Source organism: Microcaecilia unicolor, chromosome 2, assembly GCF_901765095.1.
Source record: "Microcaecilia unicolor chromosome 2, aMicUni1.1, whole genome shotgun sequence".
NCBI classification, from domain to species: Eukaryota; Metazoa; Chordata; class Amphibia; order Gymnophiona; family Siphonopidae; genus Microcaecilia; species Microcaecilia unicolor.
This window is the reverse complement of record NC_044032.1, coordinates 604,875,843-604,893,955: the sequence shown is the minus strand read 5'-3', so window position 1 is coordinate 604,893,955 and position 18,113 is coordinate 604,875,843. Positions and strand designations below refer to the sequence as shown.

The 18,113-nt window shown below is 51.1% G+C and overlaps 1 protein-coding gene across 1 annotated transcript in view; it reads right to left on the bottom strand.

Moving 5' to 3' along the window:
* The window catches only part of LOC115461631 (peptidyl-prolyl cis-trans isomerase D-like), a 76,857-nt gene that overhangs the window by 9,210 nt on the left and 49,534 nt on the right, over nucleotides 1-18,113 (bottom strand). The window contains exon 7 of the mRNA XM_030191604.1: nucleotides 1,138-1,279. Within this exon, the coding sequence (XP_030047464.1) occupies nucleotides 1,138-1,279 (142 nt within the window). The remainder of the gene's footprint in view (nucleotides 1-1,137; nucleotides 1,280-18,113) is intronic.

The following is an 18,113-nucleotide window of genomic DNA, read 5'->3' as shown; positions in this document are numbered from 1 at the left end:
TGTCTCTGATTATATGTTGCCCCTTGTTACTTTGCCTTCTCGCAATGCAGCCTTTGGTGTGAGAGACTACCTGCGTCTTCATCTTCCTACCTGTAAGAAAGTAGTCTACAAGTTAATTTATTCTACTACTATTTTTTTTTTTTTACCAAGGTACAAAGTGGTGAAATTCCTTGCCAACATCCATTAGATCGCAGTATGATCACTTGTTTTTGAAATCCTTCTTTTTCAAAAACATTTCTGTTAATTGATGCTGGTGCCTAGTTCCCTCCCCTCCCCCATTATATCTGTATTTATGATTCTTTCCTTTGATATGTATGTGATTTTTATTTAATATTTTGTAATGTCTCCTTGTAGCTTATTAGCCATTTTGAATTCAAAATTGTGCGGGAAAATGTGGGGTTTAAATGTCATCAATAGGAATTATTGTAATTTTTGTTGTCTAGTTCAAAAACTGATTTTTCAGAACTTTGGCAGATTGACAGGAATGAGAATTTCAACTCTGTTATACCAAACCTTCCAAAATAAAGGGCCCTGTTTACTAAGCCGTACTGTAGGTGCACTAACATTTTAGCGTACGCTAACGCTAAAGACACCCATAGGAATATATGGATAAGTCTAGCATTAGCGTGTGCTAATTTTTAGCGTACGGCTTAGTAAACAGGGCCCAAAGCCTTTTTTGATTAAAACTTATCCAGTGAAAATCAAAAAATGAGACAGGTTCTGTTATTATCTGAACTACATTATGGTGTGACAAACACTTTTTGCACAGAATCTGTCATTTAAAAACCGATGCAGTAGATTTTGTTTTCTCTCATCTTTCCTTGTGTTGCAGTAAAATGGAATCCGTGGGCTAAAGGAACCATTTCATTAAATGTCAGCTGCTAAGACTGTACGGCTCAAAGTAACTTATGATTAAATCAGCAGTAATACAATATATATCTCTTCAATCACATCCTACCCACAATAACTATAAGCCCCCCCTCAATCACCCATATCTTCCCAATTCCCTGAGTGCATCAAAAGCCAGACTTTAGTCCATTTCCAAGTTGTGAAAATATTCACTAGCCTAATTTCCTGCAGCAGTAAGTGTGTTTTCTTGCAAAATACTTACATCAGGCTCTAAGCATTTCAACATACCTCTGTGCAGCTTTCAATGGCTGCTCGCCAGTCTGACTGCTTCAGCTTACAAGCTGCAATGTTGAGGTTGCAGCTTAATGCAATTGGATTCAGTTTTGATATATTGTCATCTCCCGTCACATCTTTAGAACTCTCCACATACCTGTACAAATACACAAGTACTTAATCAAGAGAATACTAAGATGAATTATTGGGATTTTTGCAATTCTGCTTCGAAAAAGATAAAATTAAGTGAGCCTAAAATTAACAATCTGAAACAGAAAAACACTACATTCTGTATTCTAATGATGATATACCCAAGCCCACTGACTTATCACTGAAGAAATGCCCGTGTTGCTATTTTATTACAAACAACTCTGTGCAATAAAAATTGAACTCTAGTTGACAGAATTGGTAGGACTATGCAGAGACAATTCACAGGGCTGACTTATTGTCTTTTCTATCTACACTTCTTCCCTTGGTTCATTAATCTCATCCCATGGCTTTTCCTACCATCTCTATGCTGATGATTCCCAAATCTACCTTTCTACCCCTGATATCTCACCTTGCATCCAAACCAAAGTTTCAGCGTGCTTGTCTGACATTGCTGCCTGGATGTCTCAACGCCACCTGAAATTAAATATGACCAAAACCGAGCTTCTCATTTTCCCCCCCCAACCCACCTCCCCGCTCCCCCCGTTTTCTATTTCTGTTGATGGCTCTCTCATTCTCCCTGTCTCCTCAGCTCGAAACCTTGGGGTCATCTTTGACTCTTCTCTCTCCTTCTCTGCTCATATCCAGCAGACCGCCAAGACCTGTCGTTTCTTTCTTTACAACATCCGTAAAATCCACCCCTTTCTTTCCGAGCACTCTACCAAAACCCTCATCCACACCCTTGTCACCTCTCGTCTAGACTACTGCAATCTGCTTCTTGCTGGCCTCCCACTTAGTCACCTCTCTCCTCTCCAGTCGGTTCAAAACTCTGCTGCCCGTCTCATCTTCCGCCATGGTCGCTTTACTCATACTACCCCTCTCCTCAAGTCGCTTCACTGACTCCCTATCCATTTTCGCATCCTGTTCAAACTTCTTCTACTAACCTATAAATGTACTCATTCTTCTGCTCCCCAGTATCTATCCACACTCGTCCTTCCCTACACCCCTTCCCGTGCACTCCGCTCCATGGATAAATCCTTATCTGTTCCCTTCTCCACTACTGCCAACTCCAGACTTCACGTCTTCTGTCTCGCTGCACCCTACGCCTGGAATAAACTTCCTGAGCCCCTACGTCTTGCCCCATCCTTGGCCACCTTTAAATCTAGACTGAAAGCCCACCTCTTTAACATTGCTTTTGACTCGTAACCACTCGCCTCCACCTACCCTCCTCTCTTCCTTCCCGTTCACATTAATTGATTTGATTTGCTTACTTTATTTATTTTTTGTCTATTAGATTGTAAGCTCTTTGAGCAGGGACTGTCTTTCTTCTATGTTTGTGCAGCGCTGCGTATGCCTTGTAGCGCTATAGAAATGCTAAATAGTAGTAGTAGTAGTATTGTCTTTACTGTAATAATATTGCTGGACTGGCAGCACTCACCCAGGAAACGCCAGATAAAAGGCCAACTGGCCCTTCCAGTTTGTGCTGCTGTTCTCTACCTGTTCGGTAGCTGAGCATAACCTCATCCTGAAATGAACATCAGAGTCACCCAACCCTAGATTATTTATACAACCTCTCACCCTGCAAATAGGTGGGAAAATGTGGGGTACAAATGTAATAAATAAACCTGGTTCCAACCACCACCCTGTCTGTCCCCTAAGGATTTAGCATTTTGTTACACAGTATATTCTTCATGCTATAAAAACACATAGCCATCCTTAAACATATTTAATGAGATTTACATGAAAGGTCACAGGAAGCTAAAATGGCAATAAAAAACTAGAAAGAGTCCTTTAAGCATCATCAAATTTGTTAAAAATGATGCAGGGGAAAGAAAATATTTTTAATAATGAGTCAATATTCAACCTCAATGTTAAAAAACTAGGGCTGCATGTTAATCTCGATTAACATGTTATTTATTAGTCATGATTAAAAAAATTTTTTTATTGTGGCTAATAATTAACCATGCTGCATAGCATTTGTCTCCCACCCCCAGTGCACAGTCAGGGTATGATACATACCTGTAGCAGGTGTTCTCCGAGGACAGCAGGCTGATTGTTCTCACGACTGGGTGACGTCCGCGGCAGCCCCCACCAACCGGAAAGAAGCTTCGCGGGACGGTCGGCACGCAGGGCACGCCCACCGCGCATGCGCGGCCGTCTTCCCGCCCGTGCGCGACCGCTCCCGCCAGTTGAATGACTAGCAAAAGATGAAACACACAACTCCAAAGGGGAGGAGGGAGGGTAGGTGAGAACAATCAGCCTGCTGTCCTCGGAGAACACCTGCTACAGGTATGTATCATACCCTTTCTCCGAGGACAAGCAGGCTGCTTGTTCTCACGACTGGGGTATCCCTAGCTCTCAGGCTCACTCAAAACAAGAACCCAGGTCAATGGAACCTCGCAACGGCGAGGAAACAACAGAAATTGACCTACGAAGAACAACTAAGAGTGCAGCCTGACCAGAATAAATTCGGGTCCTGGAGGGTGGAGTTGGATTTACACCCCAAACAGATTCTGCAGCACCGACTGCCCGAACCGACTGTCGCGTCGGGTATCCTGCTGGAGGCAGTAATGTGATGTGAATGTGTGGACAGATGACCACGTCGCAGCCTTGCAAATCTCTTCAATAGTGGCTGACTTCAAGTGGGCCACTGACGCTGCCATGGCTCTAACACTATGAGCCGTGACATGACCCTCAAGAGTCAGCCCAGCCTGGGCGTAAGTGAAGGAAATGCAATCTGCTAGCCAATTAGAGATGGTGCGTTTCCCGACAGCGACCCCTAGCCTGTTAGGGTCGAAAGAAATAAACAATTGGGCGGACTGTCTGTTGGGCTGTGTCCGCTCCAAGTAGAAGGCCAATGCTCTCTTGCAGTCCAATGTGTGCAACTGACGTTCAGCAGGGCGGGTATGCGGCCTGGGGAAGAATGTTGGCAAGACAATTGACTGTTTAAGATGGAACTCCGACACCACCTTCGGCAGGAACTTTGGGTGGGTGCGGAGCACTACTCTGTTGTGATGAAATTTGGTATATGGAGCATGAGCTACTAGGGCTTGAAGCTCACTGACCCTACGAGCTGAAGTAACTGCCACCAAGAAAATGACCTTCCAGGTCAAGTACTTCAGATGGCAGGTATTCAGTGGCTCAAAAGGAGGTTTCATCAGCTGGGTGAGGACGACGTTGAGATCCCATGACACAGTAGGAGGCTTGATAGGGGGCTTTGACAAAAGCAAGCCTCTCATGAATCGAACGACTAAAGGCTCTCCAGAGATGGCTTTACCTTCCACACGATAATGGTAAGTACTAATCGCACTAAGGTGATTCCTTACTGAGTTGGTCTTGAGGCCAGACTCTGATAAGTGCAGAAGGTATTCAAGCAGGTTCTGTGCAGGGCAAGAACGAGGTTCTAGGGCCTTGCTCTCACACCAAACGACAAACCTCCTCCACTTGAAAAAGTAACTCTTTTTAGTGGAATCCTTCCTAGAGGCAAGCAAGACCCGGGAGACACCCTCAGACAGACCCAACGCAGCGAAGTCTACGCCCTCAACATCCAGGCCGTGAGAGCCAGGGATTGAAGGTTGGGGTGCAGCAACGCTCCGTCGTTCTGCGAAATGAGAGTCGGAAAACACTCCAATCTCCACGGTTCTTCTGAGGACAACTCCAGAAGAAGAGGGAACCAGATCTGACGGGGCCAAAAGGGCGCTATCAGAATCATGGTGCCGCGGTCTTGCTTGAGCTTCAGTAAGGTCTTCCCCACCAAAGGTATGGGAGGATAAGCATACAGGAGGCCGGTCCCCCAATGAAGGAGAAAGGCATCTGACGCTAGCCTGCCGTGTGTCTGAAGTCTGGAACAGAACAGAGGCAGCTTGTGGTTGGTCTGAGAGGCGAAAAGATCCACCGAGGGGGTGCCCCACTCTCGGAAGATCTTGCGTACCACTCTGGAATGGAGCGACCACTCGTGCGGTTGCATGACTCTGCTCAGTCTGTCGGCCAGACTGTTGTTTACGCCTGCCAGGTATGTGGCTTGGAGGAGCATGCCGAACCGGCACGCCCAACGCCACATCCCGACGGCTTCCTGACACAGGGGGCGAGATCCGGTGCCCCCCTGCTTGTTGACGTAATACATTGCAACCTGATTGTCTGTCCGAATTTGGATAATTTGGTAGGACAGCCGATCTCTGAAAGCCTTCAGTGCGTTCCAGATCGCTCGGAGCTCCAGGAGGTTGATCTGTAGATCCTTTTCCTGGAGGGACCACAGACCCTGGGTGTGAAGCCCATCGACATGAGCTCCCCACCCCAGGCGAGATGCATCCGTCGTCAGCACTTTCGAGGGCTGCGGAATTTGGAATGGACGTCCCAGGGTCAAATTGGTCCGGATGGTCCACCAGAGCAGTGAAGTGCGGCAACTGGTGGAGAGGCGGATGACATCTTCTAGATTCCCGGTGGCTTGGAACCACTGGGAAGCTAGGGTCCATTGAGCAGATCTCATGTGAAGACGAGCCATGGGAGTCACATGAACTGTGGAGGCCATATGACCCAGAAGTCTCAACATCTGCCGAGCTGTGACCTGCTGAGACGCTCTGGTCTGCGAAGCCAGGGCCAGGAGATTGGTGGCCCGCGCTTCGGGAAGGTAGGCCTGAGCCGTCTGGGTATTCAGCAGCGCTCCTATGAATTCCAGAGACTGGGATGGCTGGAGATGGGACTTTGGGTAATTTATCACAAACCCCAGCAGCTCCAGAAGTTGAATAGTGCACTGCATGGACCGGAGGGCTCCTGCCTCTGAGGTGTTCTTGACCAGCCAATCGTCGAGATATGGGAACACGTGCACTCCCAGCTTGCGTAGGTAGGCCGCTACCACCACGAGGCACTTGGTAAACACTCGTGGGGCAGAGGCGAGCCCAAAGGGCAGCACACAATACTGAAAGTGCCGTGCGCCCAGGCGGAATCTGAGATACTGTCTGTGAGCTGGCAGTATCGGTATGTGAGTATATGCGTCCTTTAAATCCAGGGAACATAGCCAATCGTTTTTCTGAATCATTGGCAGAAGGGTGCCCAAGGAAAGCATCCTGAACTTTTCTTTGACCAGGAATTTGTTCAGGCCTCTCAGGTCTAGGATGGGACGCATCCCCCCTGTTTTCTTTTCCACAAGGAAGTACCTGGAATAGAATCCCTGCCCTTCCTGCCCGGGTGGTACGGGCTCGACCGCATTGGCGCTGAGAAGGGCGGAGAGTTCCTCTGCAAGTACCTGCTTGTGATGGGAGCTGAAAGACTGAGCTCCCGGGGGACAATTTGGAGGCAGGGAGGCCAAATTCAGGGCGCATCTGCACCGCACTATTTGGAGAACCCACTGGTCGGAGGTTATGAGAGGCCACCTTTGGTGAAAGAATTTTAACCTCCCTCCGACCGGCAGATCGTCCGGTACGGACACTTGTAGGGCGGCTATGTTCCCGTGGATCCAGTCAAAAGCCCGTCCCCGGCTTTTGCTGTGGAGGCGCAGGGGGCTGCTTAGGCGCACGCTGTTGACGAGAACGAGCGCGCTGGGGCTGTCCCTGTGCCTGACGAGGCCTTCGGGCCGGCTGGTTGTACCTACGCTTCGCAAAAGAATAGGGTGCAGCCTGCCGGGCCCGGGAAAAACGTCCACCTGTGGAGGTGGATGCTGAAGGCGCCCGGTGGGAGAGCTTGTCGAGAGCGGTTTCCCGCTGATGCAGTTGGTCCACCATCTGCTCGACCTTCTCACCGAAAATGTTATCCCCCCGGCAAGGGACGTCAGCCAGTCTCTGCTGGGTGCGGTTGTCCAGGTCAGAGGCACGCAGCCATGAGAGCCTGCGCATCACTATACCTTGGGCCGCAGCACGAGATGCCACGTCACAGGTGTCAAAAATACCCCTGGACAGGAACTTTCTGCACGCCTTCAGCTGCCTGACCACCTCCTGATAAGGCCTGGACTGCTCCGGCGGGAGCTTCTCGACCAGGTCCGCCAGTTGTTGCACATAGGTCCGCATGTGAATGCTCATATAGAGCAGGTATGACTGGATGCGGGTCACGAGCATGGAGGATTGATAGGCCTTCCTCCCAAACGAGTCCAGAGTGCGAGACTCCCGCCCCGGGGGCGCCGAGGCGGTATCCCTCGAACTCCGTGCCCTCTTGAGAGCAGAATCCACGACCGCTGAGTCATGGGGCAATTGGGGCCGCATGAGCTCTGGGTCAGAGTGGATCCTGTACTGGGACTCTGCTTTCTTGGGAATGGTGGGGTTAGTTAATGGTCGCACCCAGTTCCGGAGCAGCGTCTCCTTCAGGACATTGTGCAGCGGCACCCTGGAGGACTCTCTAGGTGGTGATGGATAGTCGAGGACCTCGAGCATCTCGGCCCTCGGCTCTTCCACAGAGACCACGGGGAAGGGAATGCTTATAGACATATCCCGCACAAAGGAGGCAAAGGAGAGACTCTCAGGAGGTGAGAGCTTTCTCTCCGGTGAAGGCGTGGGGTCCGAGGGAAGGCCCGTAGACTCCTCTGAGGAGAAATATCTAGGGTCCTCCTCTTCCCCCCACGAGTCCTCATCCTCGGTATCGGACATTAGCTCATGTAGCTGAGTCCTGTACCGGGCCCGGCTCGACGTCGAGGCACCGAGGTCTCGGTGTCGTCGAGCGGTGGACTCCCGCGCCAGCGGGGACGGAGCTCCCTCCATCGACGTCGACGGGGACTCCACCTGCGTGGCGGTCGAGGCCGGCACCGCAAGCGGCGGCGGTGTCGACAGCCCCGGCGCCGGGCTAGAGCTCACCGGCGCCACAGTCATCGGCGCCGAGGGCGCAAGCACCCCCGGCGCCGGCACAGCCTGGCGCATCAGCCCTTCCAGGATCCCCGGAAGGATGGCTCTGAGGCACTCGTCCAGGCCCGCTGCCGGGAAAGGCGGTGGGGCCGGTAAGGGTGTTGGTGCCGGAAGCTGCTGGGGGCCAGGAGACGGCACCGAGGTGCCGGAACCCCGACGCGTCGGTACCTCCACAACCGACGGAGACCTCTCCTCACGACGATGACGCTTCGGCGTCCTCTCCTCTCCGACATCGGGATGCACCGAAGGCGACCGGTGACGACGCTTCTTGTCTTTCTTCCGATGCACGTCACCGGCGCCGGAGGGCATGGAGGAGGAGGAGGTCGATCCCCCTCGGTCTCGAGGTACCGGGTCAGACAGGGTTCGGTCCCGCGGCCCACGAGCTGAGGGCGTGACCGGGGCCGACTGCCCACGCGGCCTCTCACCCCCACTCTCACCGGAAGACCGGCGGGCCGACGGGACCTGTTCTCCTGGGGTCGCTGCCATCGGTGCCGATGTCTCGGGCATCGATACCGGTACCGAAGGGCCGGGCGTCGATACCGATGCCTTCGAGGTCGACGTCGAGGGGCCGGCGCAAGTTCCAAAAAGACGGTCCAGCAGAACTTGCCTCACAACCTGGGTCCGTTTCCGGAGACCGAGACACAAAGAACACGACTTGAGATTGTGCTCCGGCCCGAGGCACTGGAGGCACCAAGCGTGGGTGTCGGTCTGCGAGATCGGCCGGCCGCAGCGACCACAGTTTTTAAATCCACTCGGGACCTTCGAGGACATCGACGGAAAAATCGCGTCGGCGAAGTCAAAGTCGTCAATGGTGGCTAAAATCACACCACGAAAACCAAACGACCGAGCGGCCACTAGGCCGCAATGTGGCGTCCCCGCTGGAAGCGAGGGAAAAAAGGGAGCGCGTGTCCCACACGCGCAGGGTTTCTTTTTTTTTTTTTTTTTTTTAAAAGGAAACCGGGCGGTAACTAAAACTGAAAAACAAAGTTAGAAAAAAACACGATCAGCGTATACGCGATCGAACGATCCGGCGGCTGAACAGAGAGAGCGCAAAACACGACTCTCTCCAGGCGCGGAAAAAAAGGAACTGGCGGGAGTGGTCGCGCACGGGCGTGAAGACGGCCGCGCATGCGCGGTGGGCGTGCCCTGCGTGCCGACCGTCCCGCGAAGCTTCTTTCCGGTTGGTGGGGGCTGCCGCGGACGTCACCCAGTCGTGAGAACAAGCAGCCTGCTTGTCCTCTGAGAATAGCAGCTCTCCCCGCCTACAGTTCCACAGAATTCTACCAAATCTCCACCCCCTCAGGGTATATCAAGTCTTTGGCACTGGCAGTGATACTCGTATGCTGCCTGCAGCTTACCTTCTGACCCATCCCACCTTTGCGAAACAGGAAGTTGCATCAAAAGGGGCAGGACAGGTTAGAGGGAAGGCCCCAGGCAGTATATGAGTATTGCAACTGCTGCTGAGGACACAGAGAAGACTTGATTTTAAGGTACACACGGGGTGGGGGAGGGAGGGAATTGAGAGAGCTCTGCGGCACTACAGGAGGAGGGGAGGGAGAGAGGGAAAGAGATAACTTGCAGGTGGAGAGAGAGATAATGGACCTGAGGGTGGAAGGGGAGAGAGAGGAGAGTTGGATCTTCGGTTGGAAGGAAGGGAGATATTGGTCGTTTAATCAGTGATTGTTAACCACGATGGGCCCCTGGAGGCGTGGGCCCCTAATTTGAGCTCAAGACCCCTCCAAAGCTACAGCACCAATTGAGTGGCTGATGGGGATGCAGAAGACCTGCCAGCAAAAGAAATTGACTGCCTGAGCCACATCCCTTCTCTGGCCGAGCCACTTCCTTCCTCCTCATGCTGCCTCAGGAGTGAGGAAGGTGGCAGCTTGCCTCCAGTTGCTGACACTCCTCAAACTGAGCATGCTCAGAGAGTGCTGGTGTCAGCAACTGGAGGGAAATTGCCAACTTCCTCACTTCTGAGGCAGCATGAGGAGGAAGGAAGTGGCTCGGCCAGAGAATTTCTTCAGCTGGCGGGACTGTACATAACCCTGGCAGCAAATGTATGTTAAATAACACGGGGAGGGAGAAAAAAATACATCCCCCCCTCCAAAAAAAAAAGGACTGTTGGCTATGCCCCTGTCTTTAATCATGCAATTGAGCGTGATTAAAAATTTTAACACAGCCCTATTAAAACATAAGTATATTCAGCAGTACTAGATATACATGTAATACACAGGCTTAAACGAAACTGTTTAGCTACACGAACATCAGCTGAGTATCACCACTGTACATAAAGTTGGCTGTCACCGTCATACGTTTTGGTCTAAATACATCCAGACACCATACGGACAGTGCCAAAGCAGTTACAGCGAATTTTTGCCAATATGGTTTGTACAGTGCCTTTGAAAATTGGCAGCCAATGGACATTTCCTCATCAACCCTCCAGACCGGTCAAGACACTTGGGTTATGCTCGCCTACCAGCAGAGGGAGACTGAGAACACAAAACTTGAAACTATGTACTTATAACCTGTGCCTAGCCATCTATAGCCAGTATTTTCTCAGTCTCAGCAGAGGGTAGACAGGCAGCCTGTGCAGCTTGCCCGATCTGGATAGGTTTTTGAGTTAATTTTCAGAGTTTTCCTTTATTTCTGTGCTATTTCTGGTGGATCCCTGTGCCTGGAAGACTTTGGTGTGCGAGGGGTTGCGGGTCCGCTGGGGCCCGTCATTGTCCCCTTTGGGGTGTCACACCCGGGTGGCCGGGTCCCTCCCCCAGTCTAGCTCTCCGTTTGGGCAGCTTTGTGCCTCGGCTGCAGTTTGTATACTGCAGCCTTGAGTGCCGGATGGTGTTAGCAGCAGCAAGGCTCAAATTAAAGGCTGCAGTAAAGTTTGATTGAAAAAAAAAAAAAAAAAAAGTGTCGGGCCCAAACGCTGGGGAGAGCTATTGGAGCTGCACTCCGGAGAGACGGAGCTGTTCAGCTGTAGTCAAGGCGCTGAGTTTTTCCTGCTCGGGTGAGTTTTTCTTTGTTCTTACTATTGAGGCACTTGTTTTGGCGGTCAGCTGGGCTTCGCGAAGATGTCAGGGAGACCGCTTCGGTGTAGATCGTGTGCGCGTCGGGGCGTTGACACGGTGGGCAGCACTTGTCGTTTTTGCGGGGAACCAAAGCCTCAATCCTCCGTACCGCCGGTGTTAGCGGCGGAGGTTCCCGCTACTTGCGTCCCGGAGGTTGTGGCGCCTTTGACTAGCGGCCCTGCGGCGGTTCCGTTTTTGGCGGGAACCGCCGCCATTTTGGATTCGGCGCTGCACGGGCCCGACGGAGTCGGGGGACTGCAGGGCAGTCAATTTTCAGCGCCTTCGGGGAGCGATGCCTTGGGTAGGATCGGGTTTCCCCCGGATTTCATTTGGAATTTATTTCAGGCTTGGCAGGCGGGGCCGTCTCGAGCGGAGCCCCTTAGTCTTGGGACGGGGGGGGCTAGCGCGAAGAGACCACGTGTAGAGTGGTCTGAGGAGTTAGAAGATTTTTCGCCTCCGGAGTCGGAGGGTGACTTTAGCCTCCTAGGAGAGCAGGAGGGGTCGCTGGCTGGCTATGATAAGGAGCTTGCGCTGCCTGGGGAGGATCCCTCGGTGGTGCGCATTTTTCAGCGAGATGAATTATCAGAGCTGATTGATCAGGTGGTTGCGACCCTCAAATTTGATCCGGCGGCAGCCCCGTTAGAGGCCGGGAAGCAGGATCCGTTGGTTAAGGGGATCAGACGGGTGTCTTGTACTTTCCCTATGAATGCGGATCTGAGAGAAATGATTACTCAGGAGTGGCAGGCGCCGGAGGCGCCATGTAAGGTGGCTCGGGCCATGGCTAAGCTTTATCCCCTGCCACAGGAAGATAGAGAGTCTTTCAGGCCTCCGACCGTGGATGCCGTGGTGACGGCAGTGACTAAGGCTACGGCGATTCCGGTGGATGGAGGGGCTGCGTTGCGAGACCCTCAGGACAGAAAATTGGAGACTTTCCTAAAGCGCAGTTTTGATTTGTCGGCTCTGGCGTTGCAGGCGTCGGTCTGTGGAGGTCTGGTGGCGCGGGCTTGTTTCCGTTGGGCGGAGCGGCTCTTAGATAGTCCGCCAGGGGACAGAGCCTCTTTGACTCAAGATCTGGCAAAGTTGGAGTTGGGGTCCTCCTTTTTGGCGGATGCGCTGTATGATTTGTTGCGGGCCTCGGCCAAGAACATGTCTCTAGCGGTGGCAGCTCGTCGGGCCCTGTGGTTAAGAGGCTGGATGGCGGATGCTGCGTCCAAGGCCAAGTTGTGTTCGCTTCCGTTTAAAGGCTCTTTGCTGTTTGGTGAACAGTTGGATAAGTTGGTGAGAGGTCTTAGTGACGCTAAGGTTCCTCGGCTTCCGGAGCTTCGCCCTAAGGCTTCTAAGGGATCCGCGGGTCGTGGACGGTTTCAGGAAGCTAAGCGGTATCGGCCTGGTAGATATTCTGGTGGGACTAGGGGTCGTTTCTTTCAGAGAACCCAGTCCTTTCGCGGTGGCCGTCGTGGAGGGCGAGGTTTCTCTTCGGGAGCGGCCGGTGCGTCCCGTCCTTCTCAATGATGGTTTGGGGGCCCAGCCTCTGGTCCGCGTGGGGGCTCGCTTACGCTTGTTTTACCAGAGATGGGCCCAGATCACGTCAGACCAGTGGGTGCTGCAAATAGTCCGAGACGGGTACGCGCTAGAGTTCGACAGACCTCTGTCCGACTTCTTCCTCGTGTCTCCCTGTCATTCTCGGCGCAAGGCGCGAGCGGTCCGAGATACTCTGTCGCGCCTGGTAGATTTAGGGGCTGTAGTACCTGTTCCTCCAGCAGAGAAAGGAAAGGGATGTTATTCCATATACTTCGTGGTTCCCAAAAAAGAGGACGCCTTTCGTCCCATTTTGGATCTCAAGAAGGTCAATGCAGCCCTAAAGGTTCCTTCCTTTCGGATGGAAACGTTACGCTCCGTCATTGTAGCGGTTCAGGAAGGGGAATTTCTGACTTCCCTAGATCTGACAGAAGCGTACTTGCACATCCCCATCCTGGAGGCGCATCAGCGTTTTCTTCGCTTTGTGGTGCTAGGGAGACATTTTCAGTTTTGCGCGCTTCCCTTCGGTCTGGCCACTGCTCCTCGAACCTTCTCCAAGATGATGGTCGTGGTGGCAGCAGCTCTGCGGTTGCAGGGCATTTTGGTGCACCCGTATCTAGACGACTGGTTGATTCGGGCCAAGTCAAGGTCGGAGAGCAAGGAGGTCACCGGTCGGGTGGTGTCCTTTTTGCAATCTCTGGGCTGGGTTGTCAATCTGGCCAAGAGTCACCTAGTGCCGTCGCAGTCTCTCGAGTATCTGGGAGTCCGTTTCGACACGAAGAGAGGCCGGGTGTTCTTGACTCCCTCTCGCATGTCCAAGCTGCAAGCTCAGATCCGTCATTTCCGAGCCCAGAGGGCACCGTCGGCGCGGGAGTACCTTCAGGTGTTGGGTCTGATGGCCGCATCAATAGAGGTAGTTCCCTGGGCCAGGGCGCATATGAGGCAGCTGCAGGGTGCGTTGTTGTCTCGTTGGTCCCCTCAGTCGCAGGATCTGGAGGAGAGTCTCTCTCTGTCGGAGGTGGTTCGTCGCAGTCTCAGCTGGTGGCTCCATTCTCCAAACCTAGCGAAAGGCATGCCGCTGGCCACTCCACATTGGGTGGTGATGACTACAGATGCGAGTTTGATGGGCTGGGGGGCGCATTGTCTGGGACAGGTGGCCCAGGGACTTTGGACAGTGGAGGAGGCGTGTTGGTCCATCAATCGTCTGGAGACTCGTGCAATTCGGTTGGCTCTTCGGTCCTTTCAGAGTCTGATAGACGGCAAGGCAGTCAGGGTGCTTTCCGACAATGCCACAGCCGTGGCGTATGTGAATCGACAGGGAGGAACGAAAAGTCCCGGTTTAGCGGTAGAGGCAGCAGAGTTGCTGGTGTGGGCAGAAGCTCATCTGCAGAGTCTCTCGGCGGGGCACGTGGCAGGGGTGGACAACGTGAGCGCGGATTATCTGAGCAGGCACACGTTGGATCCCGGAGAGTGGGCTCTCCATCCCTCCGTGTTCGAGCGGATAGTGTTACAGTGGGGTCGACCGGTGTTGGATCTAATGGCGTCGTCCGCCAATGCACAAGTCTCTCGGTTCTTCAGTCGTCGAAGAGATTCTCGGACCGAGGGCATCGACGCGCTGGTCCTTCCGTGGCCGACTCAGCAGTTGCTCTATGTGTTTCCGCCGTGGCCGCTGGTGGGCCGCGTGGTCCAGCGGATCGGTCGTCACTCGGGATTAGTAGTTCTGATAGCGCCCAATTGGCCCCGGCGTCCGTGGTACGGAGATCTGATGCGGTTGCTGGTGCAGGATCCGATTCCCCTGGGGCCTCGGGTGAGATTGGTTCAGGGGCCGATCGAGATGGCCGACCCCTCTCCATTCTTGCTTACGGCTTGGCTCTTGAAAGGCACCGTTTAAGACGCAAAGGTTTCTCGGTCAGGGTGATTGATACGATGTTGCGGTCTCGTAAGAGGTCTACTTCCTTGGCATATGTGCGGGTGTGGCGCATTTTCGAGAATTGGTGTCAGGAGCGGGGCTATGCCCCGTTGCGTGTTTCGGCAGTGGAAGTGTTGGATTTTCTTCAGGATGGTTTGGATAGGGGGCTTTCGCTCTCCTCTCTGAAGGTGCAGGTGTCAGCCTTGTCTTGTTTTAGAGGTAAGGTTCGGGGAGTATCCTTGGCGGCTTCTCCGGACGTGGGGCGGTTTTTGAAGGCAGTGAAGTTGCTTCGGCCGCCTCGCCGCCCGGTGGTTCCGTCTTGGGATTTAAATTTGGTCTTGGAGGCTCTGGTGGGGCCGCCGTTTGAACCCTTGCCTTCCATTACGTGTAAGGACCTTACTTTGAAGACAGTCTTTTTGGTGGCTATTTCTTCAGCGCGTAGGATTTCGGAGCTTCAGGCTTTATCTTGCAGAGAGCCTTTTCTGTCCTTTGCCAAAGAGAAAGTGACTTTACGCACGGTTCCTTCCTTTGTGCCTAAGGTGGTGTCTTCTTTTCATGTCAATCAGGTGATTTCGTTGCCAGTGTTGGGTGATCGTGCCGGGGATCCCTTGCAGCGTCGTTTGGCTAAGTTGGATGTGCGACGCGTCTTGCGGTCATATTTGAGCAGAACCCAAGATTTTCGATCTTCAGACAGGTTGTTTGTTTTGTTTGGAGGTCCCAAGAAAGGTGAAGCTGCCTCCAAGGCTACTCTGGCGAGATGGTTGAAGGAGACTATTGCTTCGGCTTATTTGTTGAGGCGTCGGGCAGTGCCCTCTTTACTTAAGGCACATTCTACTCGGGGAGTAGCCGCTTCTTGGGCGGAAGCTAGTTTTATTCCGCCGCAGGATATTTGTAGGGCAGCGGTGTGGTCCTCCATCCATTCCTTTGTGAAGCATTACAGACTTGATGTGCAGGCGAAAGAAGATGCCCGGTTTGGAGCGGCTGTGTTGTCTTCTGCTTTTCAAGGGTCCCGCCCTTAGTTGGGATACTGCTTTGGTACGTCCCAAGCGTCTTGACCGGTCTGGAGGGTTGATGAGGAAGGTGAAATTAGGCCTTACCTGCTAATTTTCTTTCCTCTAGACCCTCCAGACCGGTCAAGAGCCCGCCCGTTCTTTTCGCAGAAGTATTCCTCAGTATTTTGAGCCGTGTATATGGATAGCAGTATTTTGAGCCGTGTTCTGCTAGGACTATTCCTTTAAGGTTTTGTGTGGTCAGAGAGAATTCTTTGACTCTAAGACATTACAGAGCGGGGCGCTGTGACGTCTCGTCTGTGTTCAGCACACTGTTGGTACTTGTCCTTGGGTTTTCCAGGTACAGGGATTTCTAGTTTCAGAGTTGTGTTTTTATTCTCTGCTTTGCTAAGTGTATACTGGCTATAGATGGCTAGGCACAGGTTATAAGTACATAGTTTCAAGTTTTGTGTTCTCAGTCTCCCTCTGCTGGTAGGTGAGCATAACCCAAGCGTCTTGACCGGTCTGGAGGGTCTAGAGGAAAGAAAATTAGCAGGTAAGGCCTAATTTCACCGTATGTTTACCAGCTGCCAGTAAGCCTATGAGCCTTTTTGAATACTTACCTGAAAATACTTAATTTTTTTTTTTTAGTTCAGCCACAGATTGTAATGTTATGTAGAATGTCATACACATGATCATCTGTCAGGCATGTCAGTTTGAAAAATAGGTTAAGAGCACTGCTTTAAAAAAAATAAATAAATAAAGCGGTCTCTGACCAAGACAGGGATTATTCCAAAGATGGCTAAATTGAAGAATGGCAAGAAGCCGGTGCTGAAGAAAAGCCATATGATGTGCCACACTCTTGCAAAGAAAGAGGACAGTTCACATAAGTGGGAGAAGGTTTTGTGCTCTGATAAGACCAAAGTGGAACGCTGTAATTGCAGTGCTAAACAATGTGTGGCATAAACCACCACCTCACTCTAACACTATACCTTAGTAAAGCATTATCTGGTATTTTTGCAAAGGCACGTGCTAAAAATAAGCATGCGCTAAACGCCAGACCCACCCATATAGTCCTATGGGCAGCTCTAGCATTTAGCACGCTCTAATCATTACAGCATGCACTGAAAACGCTACTCCACCTTTGTAAAAGGACGCCAATGTTAGGTAGATATTTTAAAGGATCAGGGACAGGGAGGCTTGTGAAGACTTGAGTGAAAAATGGATGGTACAAAGTCAAGGCAGATCCTTGAGGAAAGCCTATTCCAGTATATCATAGACCTGCAAATGAGATTATTCACCTTTCTGTAGGACAATGATCCTAAACACAAAGCAAAAACAGCAATGGAAGTATATGTCCTCTGGTGGCAAAAAGCCCAGACCTGAATCTAACAGAATATCGCAGTCCAAAGGTGCTCTCCTGCCTACCTGAAACAGCTTGAGCTATTCTGGCAAGGAGAATGGCCAAAAACTACATCACTTTTTTGTGAGAAGTTGATAAGACACTTATCCTAACTGACTTGCATCTATTATTGCTCAAAAGGGTCTACCAATAAGTATTCAAGTGTAAAGCCTTCTACAATGAAGACTGGTTTCTTATTCTTAAAAAAAAAAAAAAAAGGAGTACTTTTTGAATATTTCTAATTTAACCACCACTAAGATTGTTCTTTTACATTGAAAATGTAGTGTATACTCTAACACATTCTAAATTGTATTTAAGAACAACAGAATGTGAAAGAAGTATAAAGGTATGACATTTTTACAAAACACTGTAAGTAATACCAGCTCTGACTTCTACAGCAAGACTGTACTTAAATGTGAAATATATTCATGTGTTAATTTTCTTTCAAATGGGCTGTGTCCCTCCTGACACTCATTTCTATCAGTGATACCACCTGTATAAAAGGATGGTGCTGGCTTGTAAACTTCATTATGTAAATTACCAGAGCAGATTCAAAAACAATGACCCAAGTGCAACCATTGCAGAAACCACTACTTGACATATTGAAGAACTATATACATAATCCACTGCTACAACTCAATAATTTATAAGGCAAAGTGACAACAACCCGAAAACTCTTATTCCTCAGTATCCAGGGTAGGCCTTGTACAGGTGTGGCACAATTCCAGGAAAGGAAATGAACAGGCATGAATAAATTTCACCTTCCTTTTCATCCTGCCACACCAGTCAAGACAAGTGGGATATACAAAAGTAGTACCCTAATGGGTGGGATAAAATGAGGCCCTCTGAAATACTGCCCTACCAAAGGCAGTGTCTCCTTTGGCTAGGATATCAAATCTGTAGTACTTAAAGTGTGCAATGACAACCATGTCCCCACCCTTCAAATAACCTCTAAAGTAACCACTTACTTCTCTGCCCAAGATATAGCCTGGGCTCAAACAAAATGGGTACAAAGCCCACTCAGCAGTACATTACCTTTCAGAATGTCAGCCAACTCAATTTCTGCCTTTATGCTATGCACAATGTTTGACTTAGAAGCTACCTGTCCGTTCCACTGATCATGAAAAAGCCCAT